Source organism: Microtus oregoni, unplaced genomic scaffold, assembly GCF_018167655.1.
Source record: "Microtus oregoni isolate MIOR12 unplaced genomic scaffold, Mior012 000002F_ref0000024, whole genome shotgun sequence".
NCBI lineage: Eukaryota > Metazoa > Chordata > Mammalia > Rodentia > Cricetidae > Microtus > Microtus oregoni.
In genome coordinates this window covers 45879709-45901032 of record NW_024543061.1, presented here as the reverse complement: position 1 = coordinate 45901032, position 21324 = coordinate 45879709, and the positions used below count along the sequence as shown (strand labels likewise).

The following is a 21324-nucleotide window of genomic DNA, read 5'->3' as shown; positions in this document are numbered from 1 at the left end:
GGAATTAGGCCTTTATTATTAACTATCTCTTTGACCTTGACTAAACTATATAAGAATACAAATAGTTTTGCTTTTTTGTCCTTATGCAGACGAGATGATTAAAACTCTGAAGAATAAGTGACCAACTTGTCTTCTATGAGAGGTCAGTATTTTAGCACATTTTGTAGGAAGCAATGAAGAACCTAGTCTTAAGAACTATTCTCTTCAATCATAGACATAATCAAACTCCTTTTTTTTAGAATTCCAAAAATAGCCAGGTAACTTATGTTAGTTATTGTCACATAGTGTAAAACAATCAAAGCCACCAAACAGACTCAGCAGTAAAACCATCTGGTAGGAAGGATGAAATGAATACAGAGAACATAAAATGTAACCATTTACAGATTAGTGACAAGACCTTGATTAGGATATATATACACTTACGGGACTTTTTGGTTGTGACATTGACTGGGGGACTTGATGGTCCTGTCCCAGCAGTATTGTAGGCTCTCACGGAGGCAAAGTAAATTGTATTAGCTCTTAGACCTGTAATGTTCTTGGTTGTGACATTTCCACTGACTCTACTTTTACCAATCATAGATTCTTTGGAGTTGTCTGTCCAATATAAGACCTAAGTGGCAAATACAAATGGTGAACAAGTTACTGTTTTCTGAAAATATAACAACTCCTGTAGTATTGTAAGATGACACAAGTATAAATGATAAAACATGTGTTTAATTAAAATGAACCCAAATACAGAAAAATAAATATTTAATATTTATGGAGAGTAAAACAGAAATATTTACTGTGAAAGAAGAGAACCTGAATATTTTTAGGCCACTAAAATAATAAAGGAAATACCAGAAGGTTATCAGCTTTAACAAAAGGCATAATAATTCAGACTAAAACAAATTCATTGCCATCAATCAACTTCTCAGTTCTGATATTTTGGTATTACCATTTCTTTCAGAATTCTTAGACTCTCAGAACAATTAATAACTAAATTTACTATAGTCACTTGCTATGCAACCACATTGTTTCAGACACACTGAAACAAGACAACAGAATGCAAAGTTCTGTAAGAGCTCTTAAGCCCCCAAGTTGGAATTTCTATGGGTAAAGAAAGCATAGGATGAATTCCAAAGAGGGGGAAATGGAAATAGCTGTTCTTTGGTAGAAAACCAAAGTTGGTCAGTGAGGAGTATAGAATTTAGATAAATAGGAGGGCTTGCGGGGATGATGTTTGATATTCTAGATATTTTCAAAAACACTTGCCTTTGGGGAATAAGATTTTGTTTTTCTCAGAGGGATTATGGGAAAGGGGGAGAAAAAGTAAAAGGAAAAAATAAAGATCTTTTTTTTAAAAGGTCACTGTTCTATGAAAGATAAAATATCAATGCCCTGACACATTGGAATTGCAAAATAAAGAACAGTAAGTGATTAATGATGTTCTTACAAATGTATTTTACTACATTCTGCACACTTTAATTGGAAGAAATCTGAACTGTTTTTCCCTTTGTCACTCTGGTCCCTTGACCTTGATAATTAAATATCTTAAAGTCAGTAAAATTCTATGGTTTAAGATTTACAACAGTTCAACTTTCCCACTCTTTAAGAATACAGTGACTATAGTTTGAATAATTAGATAATGCAATTTTATGATAATCTAAAGAAAAGTTATTGTGTTAAAAAAAGAATTCACATGAGCTCTGTCCTCTCAACTGATTTTCAGCCATTACTTTTGATGTATACTTACAATGTTGTAGGCCACTTATGTTAATTAATAGCAACTATGTACTGATTAAAACAGATATATTATAATGGTAAATTTGTTAGCTTAAGACCACCTGGAAATATTCCCATCTCCTTATCTCTGTTTTGAGTTAAAACATTGAAGGTTGAATCTTCAATGCTACACCAAAGCACTGTGTATTGAAAGAGCCACAGGCCAATGAAATTATGGGGAGGTAGAGGAATCTTAAAGAGGTGGTGCCCTCTAAAGAGAGACAGATCATTAATGTCACATCCTTGAAAGAGGGTGACACTGTACCTGTACTTATCATTTTCTGCCTGCCATGCAAGCATTTTCTCCTTCCTGGTATTCTCAGAGGTAGCATGTCCTCACTGTGACCCCCCAAATCAATAAGCCAATTATATTCTGAAGCTCTGTAACTGTGAGCCAAAGTAAATTAATAATGCTTTTATTAAAAATATTTTTTGAATATGTATGCAACTGTGTAAAAGCATGCACATTTGCTTGTGTGACCATGTGTATCTTTGCAGGTAGAGGCAATAATGAGCATCTCCCTCCACCATCCCCTCACCCCTTTTTTCCACATTCTTCTTTTAAAGTATTCTTGTAGCTGTTTGGACACATTGGTATAAAGCAGAGTAAAAACAGATATACTGTTACATGACAGGAAAAGGGGCATCTTAATAAACATCTGTGTAAAAGCTATTGTGTTGTGAGCCTCGAAGAGTGAAGTCAACGTGGGTTACCTCATAGCCCAGCACTCTTCCAGTATTTCTATTCCAAGCAATGGCATTCCAGGAAACCTCCATTTCAGAAGCAGAAAAACTCTGCACAGAAGTTCCTCTTGGGGCCAGCTGAGGTTCTACCATCAAAGAAAAAGACATCGCTATATTTAATAGAGAACCTCAAGGAAAACAAACCAAAATAAAAGAATTGTTCATGGAAACAAAATAAATCATCCCAGCATTAAAGGCAGCTTACCATCTTCCCCAGAGTAGACAATGGACACAGTACTCAGGGATCCTTCTCCTTCATTGTTGTACACTCCTACTTTCACTTCAAAGGGAGACAGGGGCATGATGCTCTCATTTCTGTAAATGAACCTTGATGATTCAACAAGAGCTACCCTTTCTTTCATCCAGGTTGTTGAGCCCACTGGCCGGAACATGACAATGTATCCAAATCCCTCTCCATTCTGAAGTTCTTCTGGAATGGACTTGGGCAGAATAGAATCAGCCATTGAGTCATCCTAAAGAAATCTTTTGCACTATTATTATATTTGTTGATCACATGATGGATTCTTCTATAAATCAGTTTTAGATAATTATAATATTTAATGAAGAATTACAGATACTTTTATTCAGAGCATCATTTAGAAAAATGATTCTATTGAAAGGAACTTATAGAGAGAGCTAAAATTTTCAAAAAGAAATATAAATAATGTATGACACATTATATCTCTTCCATAGGTACATCAATAAATTGTAATGATAAAATACACTAGAACACTAAATGCTTTGATGATATAAGCTATAACATAATCTTACATGAATTTTTAAGCTCAGCACCAAATTAAATTATTAACTATTTATCGCATGCTAAATATACTTTATTTTCAATATTTTGAGAAATTCTAAGATGAATGTAATATACTCACTTTTAATATCATACCCTGTAGGAAATAGAGTATTTTATTCAAAAGTATAAAGAAACATTCAATCTATTAAAGCATATGCCTCACAAACATCATTACTCTGTATTTGTCCTTACAAAAATATATACACATCATGAATTTTCAAAAAATCAAATTTCATAGAGCATATATCTTCTCACTAAACAAAAGTAGGCATGTGTTTGTTCAGAACATTGTATAGATGAAAATTGTAATTATATCATCTCAGCAAGAAAAAATAAAACTCTGCTTCAGTCTGAACAAACATCTCACCTGATTATAGCTACATTTTATTTATGAATCAATGGAATTTACTGCTTTTCTACAGGAAAAATACTTCTGTTTAATTATTTTGGTTTTTTTTTTTGTAATGTGTATCTGACCCAGTACAATCCCAGTGGTTTTCATCGTCACAAATCTACTTATTGAAACCATTTGGCTTGCTGCTTACACCAAATCCTCTAGTTATATACTCCAGAACCAAAAGAATCTTATACCATATACACTAGATTCTGTGACAAGTTCTTCTGTAGACTCTTATGCTCTATAGTAACTAATAAACCCAAATGATTCTTCTTACAAGGTTTCAATATGAAGCCTGGGGTCTGGAGGGTAATGAAGTAAAACCAGTCTAGGCAATAAGTAGAAAATATGAGAAAGAAAGAACATTGAGGTGTTAGAGACAATTGATATGTGTTTTAAGCTCTCTGGCAAGAGACTTTGCTCAGCAGGTAAAGGTGCTTGTAGCTCATTTAGATGATCTGGAATCTATTTCTGGATTTATATGGTGGGAGGAGAGAACAGACGCCTGAAGGTTGTCTTCTGACCTTCAAATGGACACATGCACGCATATGAGCACACACAACCCACATGAAGAAAATAAATGAATGTAATAAATATCTTTAAAATGATATACAGTAAGAATGAAGGAAGTAGAATTTTGCTACCAGCCAGGTGCAAAACTTCAAGCAAAGGAAATATGTATGTAGAGCTGCATGCCCCACGTTGGGTGCCAGATGAAGGACACTTAAAAGAAATCTCACAGCAGCTCAGACATTTATTTAGGGGTGGACTCAAAAATCAGAATCCTCTGATGTAATGGAGATCAGAAACTGAGTACTACAGCTGGAAAAGAGACAGACAAATGCGCTACATCAGCATAAATAGTATAAGAGGCCACATCCCAGTGGGTGGGTAACTACTGGCTGTAGGACTTCCTCCAACACCCAAGAAACCGGGAGAGATGGGTCTTGACTACAAGAAACCTGAGCATGGACAAGAACTCCCATGGTCTACAGTGATGGACAACGTTCCACTTACTTCATTGACCACATACTCAGATGCAGACACCTTTCAAATCCTCTTGACTTTCTAGCTTTAAAATAAACCCCTATTAATCGAGATGACCATGGAACAGTCTAACAAACAGAGAGAAAAGATGAGAAAACCACAGCTGGTGAGATGGAACAAGAGTAATACTTTTTATTTTGAGTTTAGGAAGATCAGAATTAACTACTTAATTTGGAAAGGTTTGGAAGAGGTTTGTAAGAATTCAGCAACTTGCATTGGATTTATTTTGAAGTTTCTTCATTCTCAGATATAATTGCAATGTTTAGTTCTATAAGCGGAGGACAACTCCTTGCCTATTCATACCTGGATTGCAGGCTGCTTTTGAAAATAAGAATTTAGGTAACAGAGTACCATATACTGAATGAAGGTGTCATGCAGTTCATAGAGTGACTATGGCACAGGACAACTAAGAGGGAAAGGAGGTATCAGTGGAAACAATGTAAGTATGCATGAAATTCTCAAATTATAGAAAATAAAGATTCAAGGAACATAACCACACATCTTCATTTTTGTGTACATATATAAACACATATGTACATATGTTTTATCTATACATATAATATGTATAAATGTACATCTGTTTATATATGTGTATATATATATACACACACACACCTTGGTATTAGAATAATAGAGTGAAACTTTATAAAGGAGACAAAATTATCTATAATGTTCAATATTTTCATCATGTATAGGATTGCTAACCCCAGTCATAGGCCTTTATTATCATGCTTTTCCTATATCCCTGTTTATGGCCATAATGGATATGACACACAACTTCACACCTCAGCTAGTAGAAACCACAAAATAAAGATGAATAATACTATTCAGTTTGTGTTTTTTTGTATCTGATTTTCTTCTGATATCATAGATATGGTGTCAAATTTTGCAATGTAGTAATTTTAAATTCATAAAATTACAATATAGACCATTACCCACAAAACACATACAGTGTACATAAAGACAATTATAGAAGAACCAAAGCATTTCTGATCTTGGAGGAGAAGAAAAAACATGGGAAGAAATCAGTAAAACTCACGTCTACTAGAAGAAAGATTCTTGTATAGCATCTGAAGAATGTAGACATCTAAATTTTATATTCACCATCATAACCTAAAGCATTTTTTTTTAGCTAAATTCACTTGAAACATCAAATGAAATGGCCAAAAATAATGTTTGACTGATTGCTTAAAGCATCTGCTGAAAAACTCCATTCAGTATGTTTTAGGACAACATGGAAACATGGAAGAATATGGAGTAAGAATCCTAGGTTCAAATGTTTAGTACCTGCTGCGGGAACTCCTTTTGCTCCTTCAGCCAATAGCCTTTAAGATACCAGCCCACTTGGGCGTGATCTCTTTTGCTATATAAAGAGGCCTGTTTTGCCAGTAGGATTTGCTGAAAGAGGCAGAGGCAGGACAGACTCCAAAGCTACAGAGAAACCCTGTCTCGAAAAACATTATATATATATATATATATATATATATATATATATATATGTTGACTTTTTAAAGCAAAATAGACCATGCCCAAGTGTGTTGGAATCTTAAAGGCTATTGGTTGAAAGAGCGGAAGGAGCTCCCATAGCAAGTGTGCACATAATCCACATTTTATATCTTTTTCCTTAAATGACAGCTTTGTACCCTACCTTATAACCTTTTCAGAGGGGCATGGGTCTCTCTGGGTGGCCCACAAAACCCTGTAGTTCTGCACAAATATGTCTCTCCTCTCCCTTAGGCCTGGAACATTCTATGCTCTTAGTTCACAGATCCTACCAAAGAATATTAATGGAGGGTACCCTATCATCTAAGCATTGTGTTCCAAAATAACCACATGAAATAAGTGACATAGAAGCAAGGATCAATTCCAGGGTATCTACAGTAGATCTTTCACTGTCATTTATAACCCAGAGGACCAACGTTTACTCCCTAGTCTCCCACCATATAAGCAGGATGAATGATTAACATTGTCTCAGGATTGCTTGCTCATTCTCTTTTCTTTTTCTCTCTACCTATTGCCGAATTCCTCAACCTTGCCATTAGTAGCATTCTGGATCAGATAATTTTTATAGGAATCTGTATAATGCATCATAGGCTGTTTGGCAGCAATCTGGTCTTTAATTGGCTTTCCCATACCTGCCAACACCCAATAACTTGGTTATTAACTCCTGAACATTGTGTTTGTCAAATCTCCTACATACTATAGAATTCCTAGATAAGAGAGTATGGAGTTACGAATGAGGAAATATAGACTGGCTGAATATGAAGCAGTCAGGCCCAACCTCTCCTCTGTAGGCTGCATGTGGCTGGGTAAAGGCATGAATGGATGGATGAATGAATGTATGGTGCCCAACAAAAAAAAAAGAGAGAGAGAGAGAATTTACTTAAAAGGTTAGGAGGTATTTTTAAAATATTGACAGCTTGAAAGTGGCAAGGCAATGTTGCAGTGTCGAAAGACTGGACACACCTGCTTTGAAGTTTATGATGCCTAATGATAATAAAATTTGTAATCTGTAAAAGAAAACTGAATCTATATGTTACACTGAAACAAAATGACCAATAAAAGCTATTTGATGCTATTTACTAACATTTCTTCCAGATGCTGGGAAAAAACAGTTGATGCTGTAAAGGGCACTGTTTGAACGATAATCAATTTTTGCCTGTGCTCTACTAAGTCTGCAATATCCCCAACAAAAATATTTATAACTAATCAATAAAATAATACCCAACCTACCAGTTATAATTACAAGACTACTGACCACTGCTCAGTAGATACTGCATAATACCATCCTTAAATCATTTATTGTTAGGGTGATGTACATTTTTGCCCTGAATTTTTATATAGAGGATACTCTGTAACAATCAAATTAAGCATTGTTGTTTTTCAGTATTCTCCCTGGCTAGGTAAATGTTTCTCATTCAAAAATAACTTAGTTGGACAGAAAATTACCTCCCACGTAATGACGAGCTCCGATCTGCTTCCACCTCCTCCATTGATATTTGCTGGTGCCACAATGGGGACTGCAGACAATCAAGAGAAATGTGGATGGGAAGGATGAAAGAAATAACTTCATCATGAAGAGTTCTGTTTGGGAGGGTTTCACCTTTCAAAACTCTCACCCTGGCAGACTGAGAGAGTGTTGAATTTTTAATGAACATAAATGGTGTTTACACATATTCAAATTTCCAAGAGAGGGGACACAGTTTTGTTTGATACATGGGCACCTTGGCTCCAAAATTAATTAAAAATCAAGTAACATCGTGTGTTTGACATTATTATGCATCATCTACTAATTGGCAAAATGATGTTGCATTCAGATGGTAACGGTGACACCGCTGATTTAGTGCCTAATTATACAGTTGTGCTGTAAACAAGTTACTCAGGCAGTACATTAATTAATTATTTTTGTCAATAAACAAGCTGGATGTTTTTCCTTTCTTAACCATCAGGATGTTTTAACATTTAAAATTAAATTCTTGTGCTCAAATTACTCTGGAGAGAATAAGAGTAATTTTTAACTTTTCACTTGTAAAATCAGAGTTTTCTCTTGTACAGAAAGTCACTGAGGGGCTGTGACTTCAGCTTAATCTTCAGATCTAAGACAAAGGCACCTGATAATACTGATAAAATAATATGAGTATGTTTTTTCAATTCTAAGTCTATGAGGACTGCAGTGGTAAACATGGCTCATGGTAAATTGCAAACATAAAAAGAGCTAGCATACATCTCAAAGGGAGTGCATAGTCAGAATACAAATTTTAACACATACGTAGAGGGATTAAAAATATTCCTTTTGTTGACATAATACAAAGCAAACTAAATCTAATATTGGATAAAGATGCTTTGTATGCAGCATGTCGCACTGTGTAGAATTATTTACATGACACCATTTTTGTCCAAGGTTCAGAAGTTGGGAATAAGATCACTGGGTATGGTTGGGGATTCTAGTCAGAGATAAGAATGTGTGTGTGTGTGTGTGTGTGTTTTGGGGAGTACTCAACTACTTATGTCTGTTTTTTTTTCAGACTATTGTGAATAAATTGTGACTAAAGAATTATAGGTGCTTTTCTTTATTCTTTTATGCAGATGTATTAGCTCCATCAGCAATAATGGTATGATAATTGATAATTTGATGCTCCTTCTTAAGATAGCATTTTCCACCATGCATTTTAATGTTCAGTTTACCCTTCATTTTGTTTGCATATTCTTTTCATTAAGTTGACCTTTACATAAGTTGTAATGTCTAAGTCGTAACATTCATTTTGTCAAAAATGGCATGATCAGGGTAATGGTCTACAAGAGTTACTCAATATATAGTACTTGACACCATCATATATATTCAAGACCTTTCCATAGTTAGTTATCTAAGTAATATTTTCTCATCAAGCTAAATTGTTTTTTTTTCTATTTTCCAATGCAATGAGAAGCAGAAAAACACTTTCTTTTAAAGATTATTTATATAATTTATGTATTTTGTATTTGTGTAAACATTCACCGTGCATTTGCAGGTGCTTGTGGAAATCAGACAGGGTTGCTAGAGCTGGAAGTACAGGGAACTGTGAGTCATTCATTCTGGATGCTATAAACTCATTCCAGGTCTCCTGGAAAAGCAGGAAGCAAAGAACTCTTAACTTCTGAGCCATATCTTTATCCCCTACTTTCTTTATTCAATTTAACATATACTAGCCTTAATATTAAAACCATATTGAAAAAAGTTGTTCTTTGATTACCAGAAAGAGGGGGTGGGATTTTTCATACTTTTGTATGATAGAGTATACTTTATAGAATATCAGTATGAAAATCTCCAAGTCTTATTGTTCAAGAGAGTAGCGATGGTCAGTACTCATGCAAATGTTACTTCATTAACCACAATTGGAGTCAACCTTGCCAAAACAAGTAAAACAGTGGCTGGAAAAAAATCCTAGAAAATAAAGCTAGTGTCCAGAGTCAGGAGGATGAACCTGAATCTTAGGGTCCAAGGTGGAACTGAAGCCACTGCTCATGTGGGTGGAGAGTAAAGCGCTATTTGGACAATTCTGGGTGGGGAAATCCATAGTTAAGGGTTCAAATACAGAAGGCCATAAACAAAGAGTTTTTTTATAGGTCCTGCTCTCTGTCCATCCTCCATAAAATAAACGTGATTTAATTCAGTGTTAGTATTATCAAATATATTTATTTTGATAATCTATTCTAAAGCAAAAAAAAAAGGTGTCGGGTGTGGGATGTGCATTGCTTTTTAGGGCACTTGTCTGGCATGGGAAAGCCTCTGAATTCCATTCCTAGAATTACAAAAACAAAACAAAAGAAAAGAAAACAAAAACCTTTCCTTTAAAAGGAAATTATTAGTATCCGATAATTTTGATAATTGTTCATCCTTTATGGAAATGACTTAAGTCATGTTTTTTTTTAACTAGGACAACAAGAGCAAAGATGTTTTATATTTACTTGGCTGGAAAAAATGGAATTATATGAGCTTTAGATGACAAAAGACTAAGTATGCTATTGGGGAATTAAAGGCTGAGGTGAAACGAGGGTATGTTATAAAAATGTACAAAAACTTGATTTGGAGTAAGGTTTCACTTGGATTCTGCTGTTCAATGAACTAGCCAGTACTAAATTAGCATTTTTGTTCAGTGGTTTCAGCATTACCTTATTTTCACGAAGAAGAATTTATAATTTATAACTAGATCAGAGTTGAAAAAACAGATGAAAATGAGAATTGGTTCAGTCAAGTAGATGCTATATTAATTATTTACTACCACCTACTAATGAACATACCCTAACACAATTATAGAGTCCCTAATGAAGAATGGGTAGGAAATATATTATGAACGTCGCTTCTGTAAAGCTCTTATTTTAACACATCTGTTTCCATTATCCAACCCAAGTTAAAGCTCGAACTATGAGAAAGAGATGAGTGGGATTCACCTGGATTTGGTCCAATACAAATGTGAAGACTGGAAACCCTAACTCATCAACACTAATTTTGTTCTTGCAATTGTAAAGGACGCATAAAATACCTTCTTCAAGGCTAGCTGGACTGTGACTGAAAAAGCATGGGATAAAACCGGACTCTCTGAACATGGCGAACAATGAGGGCTGATGAGAAGCCAAGGACAATGGCACGGGGTTTTGATCATACTTCATGTTCTGGCTTTGTGGGAGCCTAGCCTGTTTGGATGTTCACCTTCCTAGACATGGACGGAGGGGGGAGGACCTTGGACTTTCCACCAGCAGGGAACCCTGACTGCTCTTTGGACTGGAGAGGGAGGGGGAGAGGAGTGGGGGGATGGGCAGAAGGCTGGGAGGAGGGGGAGGGAAATGGGAGGCTGGAGGAGGTAGAAACATTTTTTTTTCTCTTTTTCTCAATAAAAAATTAAAAAAAAAAAGAACTCTGACAGAAAGGAGTAAACATTGATTTCTTTGTTACCCGATGCTTTGGTTCTCAGCAATTCTGATGGCTTGCTTGGCTCTCCAATTCCAATGTTGTTTCCAGCAACGACACGAAATTCATATTCCACCCAAGGACTCAAACCAACTACTGTTGCATTATATGTCTGTCCATTAAGAATTTCAGGGACTGAAGCAAACAAAGAAGTCTGATCTGAGTCATGAATATGCACTAGTCAAGAGCATAAAATTATCCTTATTTTTTGCATTTGTATACATATGGTGCTGAAAATTATTTTTTTTTTAATTTCTGTGAAGGATTATTTAGGAAGTTTGATGAACATTGGATTGATTCTGTTGGTTGCTTTTGGTAGACTGGGTCATTTTCATATTAATTATACTGATCAATAAGAATGGGAGGGCAGTCTTTCCATCCTCTGAAGACTTCTTCAACATTTTTTGTTCAAAGTCTCATAGTTTTTATTATAGAAGTGTTTCAGTTGTTTAGTTAGAGTTATTAGAAGGTATTTTAACTTTTGAGGATCTTATGAAAGGTGATGTATCCATCATTTCTTTCTATACTGTCATTTGAATATAGGAAGGCTACTGATTTTTATCTGTTAATTTTGTGTCTATCTACTTTGCTGAAAGCATTTATTAGCTATAGGATTGTCCTGCTGGAGTCTTTAGGGAGTTTAATGAATAATATTATAACATCTGCAGAAACCTGCATTCTTTGACTTCTCCCTTTTCTATTTGTATACCCGTGATCCCCTTCAGTTGCCTTATCATTGTATTGAATGACTATAGAAAGAATGAACATTCTTGTCATGTTCTTAATCTTAACGGAAAACCTGTAAGTTGCTCACCATTTAGAATAGTACTGGCTATTGGCTTGCTGTAAATTATCTTTATTATATTGATGTATTTCATACCCCAAGCCTCTCCAAGATTTTTAACATAAAATGGTGTTGGATTTTTTTTTTCATGCCGTCTTGGTAGCTAAGGAAATGACCAGATAGTTTCTGTCATGTAGAATTTTTATGTAACAAATTATTTTATTGATTTGCACATCCCTGCATCTCTTGGATGAAACTCTGAATCACAGTGGGTAATCTTTTTTAGTTTGTCCTCATATTATGTTTCAAGCATTTTATTGATAATTTTTGCATCTATGTTAATAAGGAATGTTGAGCTATCATTTCCTTTTTGTTTGATTTTTTTATTTTGTTTTATTGCCGTATAGTTTAGCCATGAGTTTAATAATGCCTTCATAAGAAGCATTTGGAAATATTCTTTCAATTTCTGTTTTCTTGAATACCTTGTGGAATATTGGTATTCATTCTTTGTTGAACATCTTAAAGCAATCAGCACTGAATCTATCAGGCCGTATATGTTGTTGTTGTTGCTGGAATATTTTTTAATCACTAATTATATTTGGCTATGGGTTTAGGGTCTGTTTAATTGGTTTGTTTCATTTTGACCAATATATCAAGAAATTAATTCATTTCCTTTAGGTTTTCCAGTTGCTAGAACACAGATTGTCAAAGTATATCCTTATGATTCTCCGAGTTTCCTCATTGTCTGTTGGAATATCTTCTTCACTTCTCAGTTTTGAAATTTGATCTTTTTTCTCTTTCCTTTTGTTATTTTGGTTAAAAGTTGATTTTTTATTCAAGGAATACATCTTTATTTTATTGATTTTTTTTCCTATGATATATTTTGTTATTTCCATTATACTGATTTCAGCCCTGAGTTTATTTCATCCTATCTACTCTCTTATTTATTCTTGTTTTTTTTTAAATGCTACCAAGTATATAATTAAGTTATTAATTTGAGGTATCTCTAGTTTGGAGTTATAGCTGATAATTTTTATTATAAAAATTAAGTATTGTAAAATATGTTTATTAGGGTTATCAAATTAAGATATTAAATCAATGAGTATCATTGTTAGACAATCATCACAAATTCAGAAGTTACTTACCTGTAGCAACGGCTTGCCAACCCACTGAGAAGGGTGTCCGAGTCTGGACAGTAAATATTTGAATGGGACTGTTATTATCAGGACCAGGTCTCCAGCTCAGCTGGGAAGTGGTACTTGAAATGTGTTCCACTTTTACGTCTTCTGGAGGACCAGGGGGACCTTGAAAAACATCATTTATGACAAGTGTGTTGGAAATATTTAAACTTATCAAGTGAGGACTAGAGTATCTTAGTTTACCTGCAATATATGTAAAGTAAATTACTGAATACAAGATGATGGTTGTAGATTAAATACTAAAAATCTATCTTATCCAGATGTGTAATCAAGATGACCCATTAACTTAGAAAGGCCATCTCTATAGAGTAGGCAATAATGTATTTACTGAATAACATGTTACGATGAGCTGAATTAAAAATTAATATCCATTCTCTCTCAAATGTAGTTCAAGTAAATATAGCTAATATGGACAAATGTAAAATCCTATACATTTTATTCTGTTATGACAGTAACTGATTATTGCAAATAGTAGGCCAGTTTAAATTTTAGGAATTGGTACTTTGTGCTAAGCATAGTCATTTATTGCCCATAACCACAGAACCCATATGATGGACTCTTGGAATTTACAAACCAGGAAATTATCTGTTTTACCCTCATCCCCTTATCCACATTTAATTCCTCAGACAGCTGCCATTTATATATGGACGTTTATGATCATGAATAAAGAATAGAACCCCTCTTTCATCATTTCTGCTCACCTCTCACAATGATATCAGCTACAGCAGACAAGCGTTCCAGTGTTGTTTGTACTGTGCATAGATATTTTCCTGAATGTCCTAATTGAATATTCCTTATCATCAAATCCCCAACAGACTCCTGTAGACATAAAATAAAGAATTGGATGAATGAATAATCACACACAGCAGGTCCTATTTTCTTTACAGCTGGGTAGATATTAAACATAAGACAGTTTTGAAATTAGAAGACATATTAAGATTATTATAGTTTTCTATAATTTATCTCCTTCTTATCCCTGTTAATTGCATCTAGAAAACAAGTATTTTTGTGAAATACATAAAATAAAGCAAAACAAAAACAGATGCAGCTTTATGTGCAGATTGTGATTATTTCTGTAATAAAGACAGAGAGGATGATTATGGACTATGTGGACTCATGTTTAACATGCTTCATTAAGAACTTAACATTTTTAGATACTTACTCCCCCAATTCTTTCAAAATGAGCCACACCTTTCTTTAAGTCTATGACATCTCCGTTAAAGTACCAAACAAATACAACTTCCATAGTAGGGTCATGAGACACTTGGCAGGGTAAAACGATACTCTCACCGACTGTAACATCCATTTTAGATGGTGGTATTGTAATGACAGTTCTCTCTGTTGAGAAAAGATTATGCTTTAAAGACTTAGAATATGCTAACACATATTTTTGAATGTTTTGCCCCAAAGAACAAAACAAAACACCATTTTATTTAATATGAAAAAAATCTTCCTTTTTTCAAACATTATAAAGAAATGAGTCATTTGTATCACCCTCACTCCCAAATCTGAGGGAACAGAGCAGAAGAGGGGCAGGAAGATGTTAAGAGAAAGAGATTGGGAGATCTGGTGAGAAGCAGCATTTTGGGGTTATGACAAGGCTGCTTCATTGAGAACCTCATAGACACTGTGTTTGATTGCACTAGATAAAGCCAGTCAACACTGTAGCACAGATCATGAAGAGGTTCATGAGACCCCCTCTTATGGAGGGACTATGAGTGCTTGATCAGTTTCGGAGGAAGGAGATTAAAGTTATCTTTGCTTTCTCTCTTTAAAGTATTCTCAGATGTTTGCTTATCTTTGGAGATCTTTCTGATTAGTTCTATGCTGTATATTTAAAATTGCATTATCTTTTTTTTTCTTAATGATCAGGGTTTTCAGTTTGTTTGTTTGGTTTCGTTTTTTTGGCTTTTTTTCTGTTTTGTTGTTCCTTGTAATTCTAGTTGTTAATCCTCTTTAACATGTAAAATTAGTAAAGATTTATTCTATTCTGTAGGTTGCTGGTTTGCTTCAAATGATACTGATCTTTGCTATACAGAAGTCTTAGCCCTAGGCAAGAAGCTACTTATGATAGATATCTGTTGTCAATGGGAAAATCAGTTTATTTAATTTTTTCTAATGGGGTGACGCTGGGTATATGAACCACACTCCAAGTTAGACATCATGCCCAGAAATGAGTAGTTGGGAAACACAAAACAGATTCCATGTCTTTTGTGTGCTTTTTGTTTTGTTTTGTTATTTTTATTTTAGTTTTCCTTTTTATTTTATTACTTTCTATTTTTATTTTTTTTTCCTAATGAGAGATAGAGAGATAACCTGAAATTGAGTTTAGGGAAATGGGCAGGATTTGGAAGGAGTTAGGTGTGGAGAACATAAACAAATTATATTTTATTTTCAAAGATTAATAAAAGAATGAAAAGGATATATGAAGTTGTTAGGCTAAGGAGGATAGAATGGGTGGATATGGTGGACATTAAGATAATTAGAGGCGGTGGGTTTGAGGTGGATGAGAATGATCTAAACACATTATATGGAATTCTCAATATTAATGATACAGTTCTTAAATTAAACACCATTTCTTCTTAATTAAGGTGTAAAAAGTAAAGATCTCATAGGACAATATTCCACACTTAGGGAACCATGCTATTTTTATATTTTATTCTAAATATCTAGCAATAATATTAAAAAATGCATAGCTACTACTCTAAATACTTAATTAGCTTAAGAATCCATAAGACAAATTACATTTCTAAGTCTAGATACACCACAAGTTGTGTAGTTTTATAATTGCATGCTTATATTTAGAAGTTTGAATGAAACCTATACTAAGAATGCGTATAATGGTCATTTTTTTTCTTTTAACTGAAGTTGAAACGTGAATAAGAAAGATGGGAGTCTCTATTTGTAAATCCACAATTTTTGATATCAAAATATATAGCTGTCATAGAAACATTCTTCTTAGGAATATTTCTTTTTTTCTAGAGGCCAATACTTGTTCCACAAGTCCTCCTACATCATGGCATAAAATTTCAAAGTCATTTCCGAGATGAATCTAGGTTTCCTGAGTTATAAGAAAGAATAACATTCATAGGCATTTTAGTTATTTATAGTGAAATATGCAGCTTTAATTCCAGAGCACTGAGGCTTCTCCAACACCAAGATCCCTCATTTCTTTCTTTGTTGTTATTTTTTCCATAAAATCTATCATGATAACGATTCCACCTCCCCCAACATCTCAATGATCTCTACCATCTCCCCACGCACCCAATTCCACATCATTTCTTGTTCTGATTCTCATGAAAACAAACAGGTGGGGTTGGAGAAATGGCTCAGTGGTTAAGAACACTGGCTGTTCTATCAGAGGACTTGAGTTCAATTCCCAGCACCCACAAGGCAACTCACAACTGTCTGTAACTCCAGCTCCAGGAGATCTGCCATCATCAGACAGACATGCATGCAGGCTAAACACCAATAGATATAGAATAAAGATAAATAATTTTTAAAAAACAAACAGGAGTCTATAAAAAGACAAAAGAGATAAGATAAAATAGAAGTAATCAAATCTGTTTAATACAAAAGCAACAAGAAGAAAATGCAAAAGAAACACATATAGACATAGAGACACATTCATTGGAACATATAGAAATCCCCTAAAATCACAAGATTGGTACTTATATGATATACAAGCAAAAGGTCTATTAGAAAAGAGGAAGAAGGAGGAGAAGGAGGAAGAAGAGAAGAAGGAGGGGAGTAGGGGAAGAAGAAAGAAAAAAGAAGAGGAGGAGGAGAAGGAGCAGGAAGAAGCTCAGACAAAGCCTTATGAAATGAAAATAGCTCCAAAATCCCATTCCGTTCAATTTGTGTTAGCGATCTATTCCCGAGCATGGCTTCTGGCCTTAAGAGTGGTTTGTACACCTGGAGAGACTCTGTTAGAGAAAACAAGTTTTCATCATTACCAGAGAGACCTTGCATATAAATTTAGATTAACATTCTCCATTTTTTAAGGACATTTGAACTGGGACACACTGAAACAATGCATCACTCAATTTTGCCTAAAAATGTTAAACTGCTAGTTTGTATTAAAATATCATATTGGCAAAGACATAAAAGTTGGATATAGTAAGTAGTAATTTTAGGGTTTTTTCATGATTTATTTATTATGTACACAGTATTCTGCCTGTATGACAGACAGAAGAGAGCACCAGATTTTATTACAGATGGTTGTAAGCTACCAAGTGGTTGCTGGGAATTGAACTTAGGACCTCTGGAAGAAAAACCACTGTTCTTAACTTCATAGTCCTCTCTCCAGCACAATATTTGTGGGTTTTAAGGTAACTTGATGAATCAGCCGTGGTAAAAATGAAAGAGAACCTTACATTTCTGAATATAAAGGAGAGAATATTATGTTAGATATATTCTGTTATTCAAAATTAGAGAGCAGTCTGAACAGAGGACTTGACAATTGCTTCCATTTACAATTTAAAGAGTTTTTTTTTATCAATTTTGTTACAATTTATCATTTATCAAGTGATTTCTAACATTTTAAACACAATTTTGTTAATAAGGAAATGTTTTCGTTTAGTAGTTTCTTTGAAAAAAATCACTATCATTTTATTTATATTTGTAGGCAGATGAGTTGGCTAATTAGATGTGTTGGTAAAGTCAAACAGTCCCTGTTTAAGTTTTTACATTAAGCATTTTAACTAATTTTCAAGCATTAAAAATTACAACCACTTCTTCCATTTAAGATACAGCATAGTTGAAGTAATAAGGGCAGCGGGGCTGCGTTCTCAGCACCCCCGGCCGCCTGCCCGGCTAGCTTATGCCCAAAATAATTACACGGACACTGTATTCTTTTAATCACTGCTTGGCCCTTTAGCCCTAGCCCTTACTGGCTAATTCTCACATCCCGATCAACCCATCTCTAATAATCTGTGAGAACCGGTCTTACCGGGAAGATTCTAGCCTAGTCCATCCTGGGTCGGAGCTTCATCCCGGGAGCAGGGCATGGCATCTCTCTCTGAGGCGTCTGCTCCCGAGCGGAGAGCAGTTGAGTCTCTGACCTCACTTCCTCTTCCTCCCAGCATTTTGTTCTGTTTACTCCACCCACAGGGCCAAGCAGTTTCTTTATTGGCCAATGACCTTCCTCCATCATATCAATTTTGTTACAATTTATCATTTATCAAGTGATTTCTAACATTTTAAACACAATTTTGTTAATAAGGAAATGTTTTCGTTTAGTAGTTTCTTTGAAAAAAATCACTATCATTTTATTTATATTTGTAGGCAGATGAGTTGGCTAATTAGATGTGTTGGTAAAGTCAAACAGTCCCTGTTTAAGTTTTTACATTAAGCATTTTAACTAATTTTCAAGCATTAAAAATTACAACCACTTCTTCCATTTAAGATACAGCATAGTGGCAAAATTAAACTAATTATTCTTTATATGTGTTCCTCATTGGCCATACAGTAATGACTAAAGCTTCATGAATAAGAAGTTATCATTGTATGATATATAACTGTTATACTTTCACTAGACTGCTCCAGCTTTTAAATGTATGACAAGTATTTATTTGAGGACTCTTCATCCCTCCATCCTTCTGTTAAGAATTAGACAAATAATTGTGGGAGATGGGATGTAAAACAAAGTGATGAATAACACTGTATATTTACCTTCATAAATGTATCAACAGAGGGTGGCTATCATGTATGAGACTGTGTTATTGTATACATCACCAAAACTCTGGCAACCCCATATGTGTGAAGTAATTCCATTAGTATGTTCTACTTTTGAGGGATTATTTTGTAGAAAAGAGATTGCTTAAACAAGGAAGTTCATGGCAAGTAAAAGTAACTCAAGAAAAACTCACACGTGGCAAGAAAGAGCCACATGCCCTGTTGTCAAGGACATTTATCAGGTGTCTGTGTAAAGAAGTCTGTTTGGTAGATGCTGGAAAGTACTGATGAGTCAGAGGAAAACATGAGAGAAAAGTTAACTTGAAGTCTTCTTTTTTTTTTTTTTGTTTGTTTTTTTTTTGTTTTTCGAGACAGGGTTTCTCTGTGGTTTTGGAGCCTGTCCTGGAACTAGCTCTTGTAGACCAGGCTGGTCTCGAACTCACAGAGATCCGCCTGCCTCTGCCTCCCGAGTGCTGGGATTAAAGGCGTGCGCCACCACCGCCCGGCTAACTTGAAGTCTTCTAACAGTCCTAGACATAGGACTTGGGCCATATCGTCAGTAAACATGGGCTTAGCTCAAGCGACATGAAAAGTTTGTTTTTGAAACTATTTAATACCATTTTTCTCTAAAATATTTTACTGCTTATAAAATTTGAGAAGGGTGATATTGATACATGAGTGGTTCAATCAATTCATATATATTAAAACACATACCACTTTATTGAACTTATATCTTGATTTTAAGATTTTTCTTACTTGCTTTTTTATAAATTCATCAAGCCACTGGAATCTATATTTTTAGCCACTTTATTTTCATTTGAGGTAATTGCTTCAGCTACATCACTACTCTTTGCAAGTAAATATTTTTTTTATTTTTTATTCTTTGATAAACATTTTTTATGTTTATCTTACCAAGGAATTTTAAGGCCAATATAACAGTTTTAGAGCTATGAACTTCAGTATTAGACCGCAATATTTCTGTGAACTTCTGATAAATTGCTTTTCATAACATGAGCTATTAATATACACATAAATGCAGAGTATTATTTATTCTAAAATAATTTCATCTTTTATCACTGTGAAATATATTACTCAAGTTTTTATTTATCTTTTCAGGTAAATGTATATGAGAGAACTTTGAAATTTGTTCTGATGTGGACATTGTGCAGGAAGCTGACATGGCATTATGATTTGTGTATTAGTTTAAATGTCACTTATTCATTCCATTGTGGGTTTTTCAATTACAATGAGAAACTCATTAATAATTGCTTTTCCTGAAGTTTCATATAAAAATAGAGTTCTTCTCCTTGTATCAAATAATCTTGAAATTAAATTTTTATTCCTAGCCCTGTGGATATTAACTTTGTCATGCTGTAGAAGTGTTCAGAACTCATGGATTTTTCTAAACTCTTTGAAGAATTCATGCAACAGTATGATACACTTTATTGCACCACCCAAACATAAATATATGTTTTATTTGTAAAACTTTGCTGGCAAAGTTTGTTGCCTGTGTACTACCAGCTCATACCCTGCTGCTGAGAATGGAGAATTAACATTTCTGAAATTGCCACAGCAAGATCTGGGCAAGCTGGCTGACTCTTTCTCTGGAGGCAGGAGCTGACTCTCAGAATCCTTCCAACTGAACCTATTATTGCTGTCCACAGCTGCTTTCTGCTGCTGTCCCCACTATCACATCCACCCACATGGATGTAGACCCTATGTGCCTACCCGCCCACTTGGGAACCAAGCTTCCCCAACAGTCATTAGGCATAAACATGCATACCTGCACAATGGGCTACCTTCTCATGTGTGCACTACGGGAACAGTACCCAGTTCCTGAGCTACTGCTTAAGAGTATAACCATGCTCACATGTTCATGTGCAGGGGTATATCACATCACTAGATATTAGACATAAGTATAAAACAAGTTCAGTGATAGGCAGATGAAGAAATTTAAGACAACAGTGGAATATGAAAACAAGTATGATACATGTTTTAGCAGGAAACAACATGAGACTGGGTAGAGTGTCTTAGGAGCAAGCCCTGCATACCATGTTAATAATTATATCATTACATAGGAGTAAAGAAGAGAACAGCATTACTAGAAGTTGATGGGATTGGAAAGATGGGAAAAGAGAACAAGATGTTCATAGGGATTAAATTTTATCTAGATAGGAAGATAATGTTTGAATGCTTATTCAACAACTGGATTTATAGTTAATAACAATATATCACTTACTCAGATTTTCTGAGTATAATTAGCATAATTCTATTTTAAAAACAATAAGTATTACATGACTGATAAGTTAATAAGCTTAATTTAATAATATAACAATGAAAACATCATACAGTGATATATAGATACATGCAATTTTAGTTTATTAAAGTATATTTAAAAAAGAAATGTGTAATTTTATTGAAAGATATGTGAAATATTGAAAGTATGATGTAAGCATCGGCCCTAAT

The 21324-nt window shown here is 34.5% G+C and overlaps 1 protein-coding gene across 6 annotated transcripts in view; it reads right to left on the bottom strand.

The window, feature by feature from the left end:
• Cntn6 (contactin 6) overlaps positions 1-21324 on the bottom strand; it is a 355535-nt gene that overhangs the window by 13035 nt on the left and 321176 nt on the right. For 5 of the 6 annotated variants that reach the window (XM_041634298.1, XM_041634320.1, XM_041634309.1 and 2 more), the window contains 8 exons: positions 14345-14520; positions 13884-14001; positions 13129-13287; positions 11185-11334; positions 7704-7774; positions 2714-2948; positions 2479-2594; positions 424-610 (listed from right to left, as the gene is read on the bottom strand). In XM_041634298.1, the coding sequence (XP_041490232.1) occupies positions 424-610; positions 2479-2594; positions 2714-2948; positions 7704-7774; positions 11185-11334; positions 13129-13287; positions 13884-14001; positions 14345-14520 (1212 nt within the window). The remainder of the gene's footprint in view (positions 1-423; positions 611-2478; positions 2595-2713; positions 2949-7703; positions 7775-11184; positions 11335-13128; positions 13288-13883; positions 14002-14344; positions 14521-21324) is intronic. The other variant, XM_041634331.1, reaches the window with a different exon arrangement.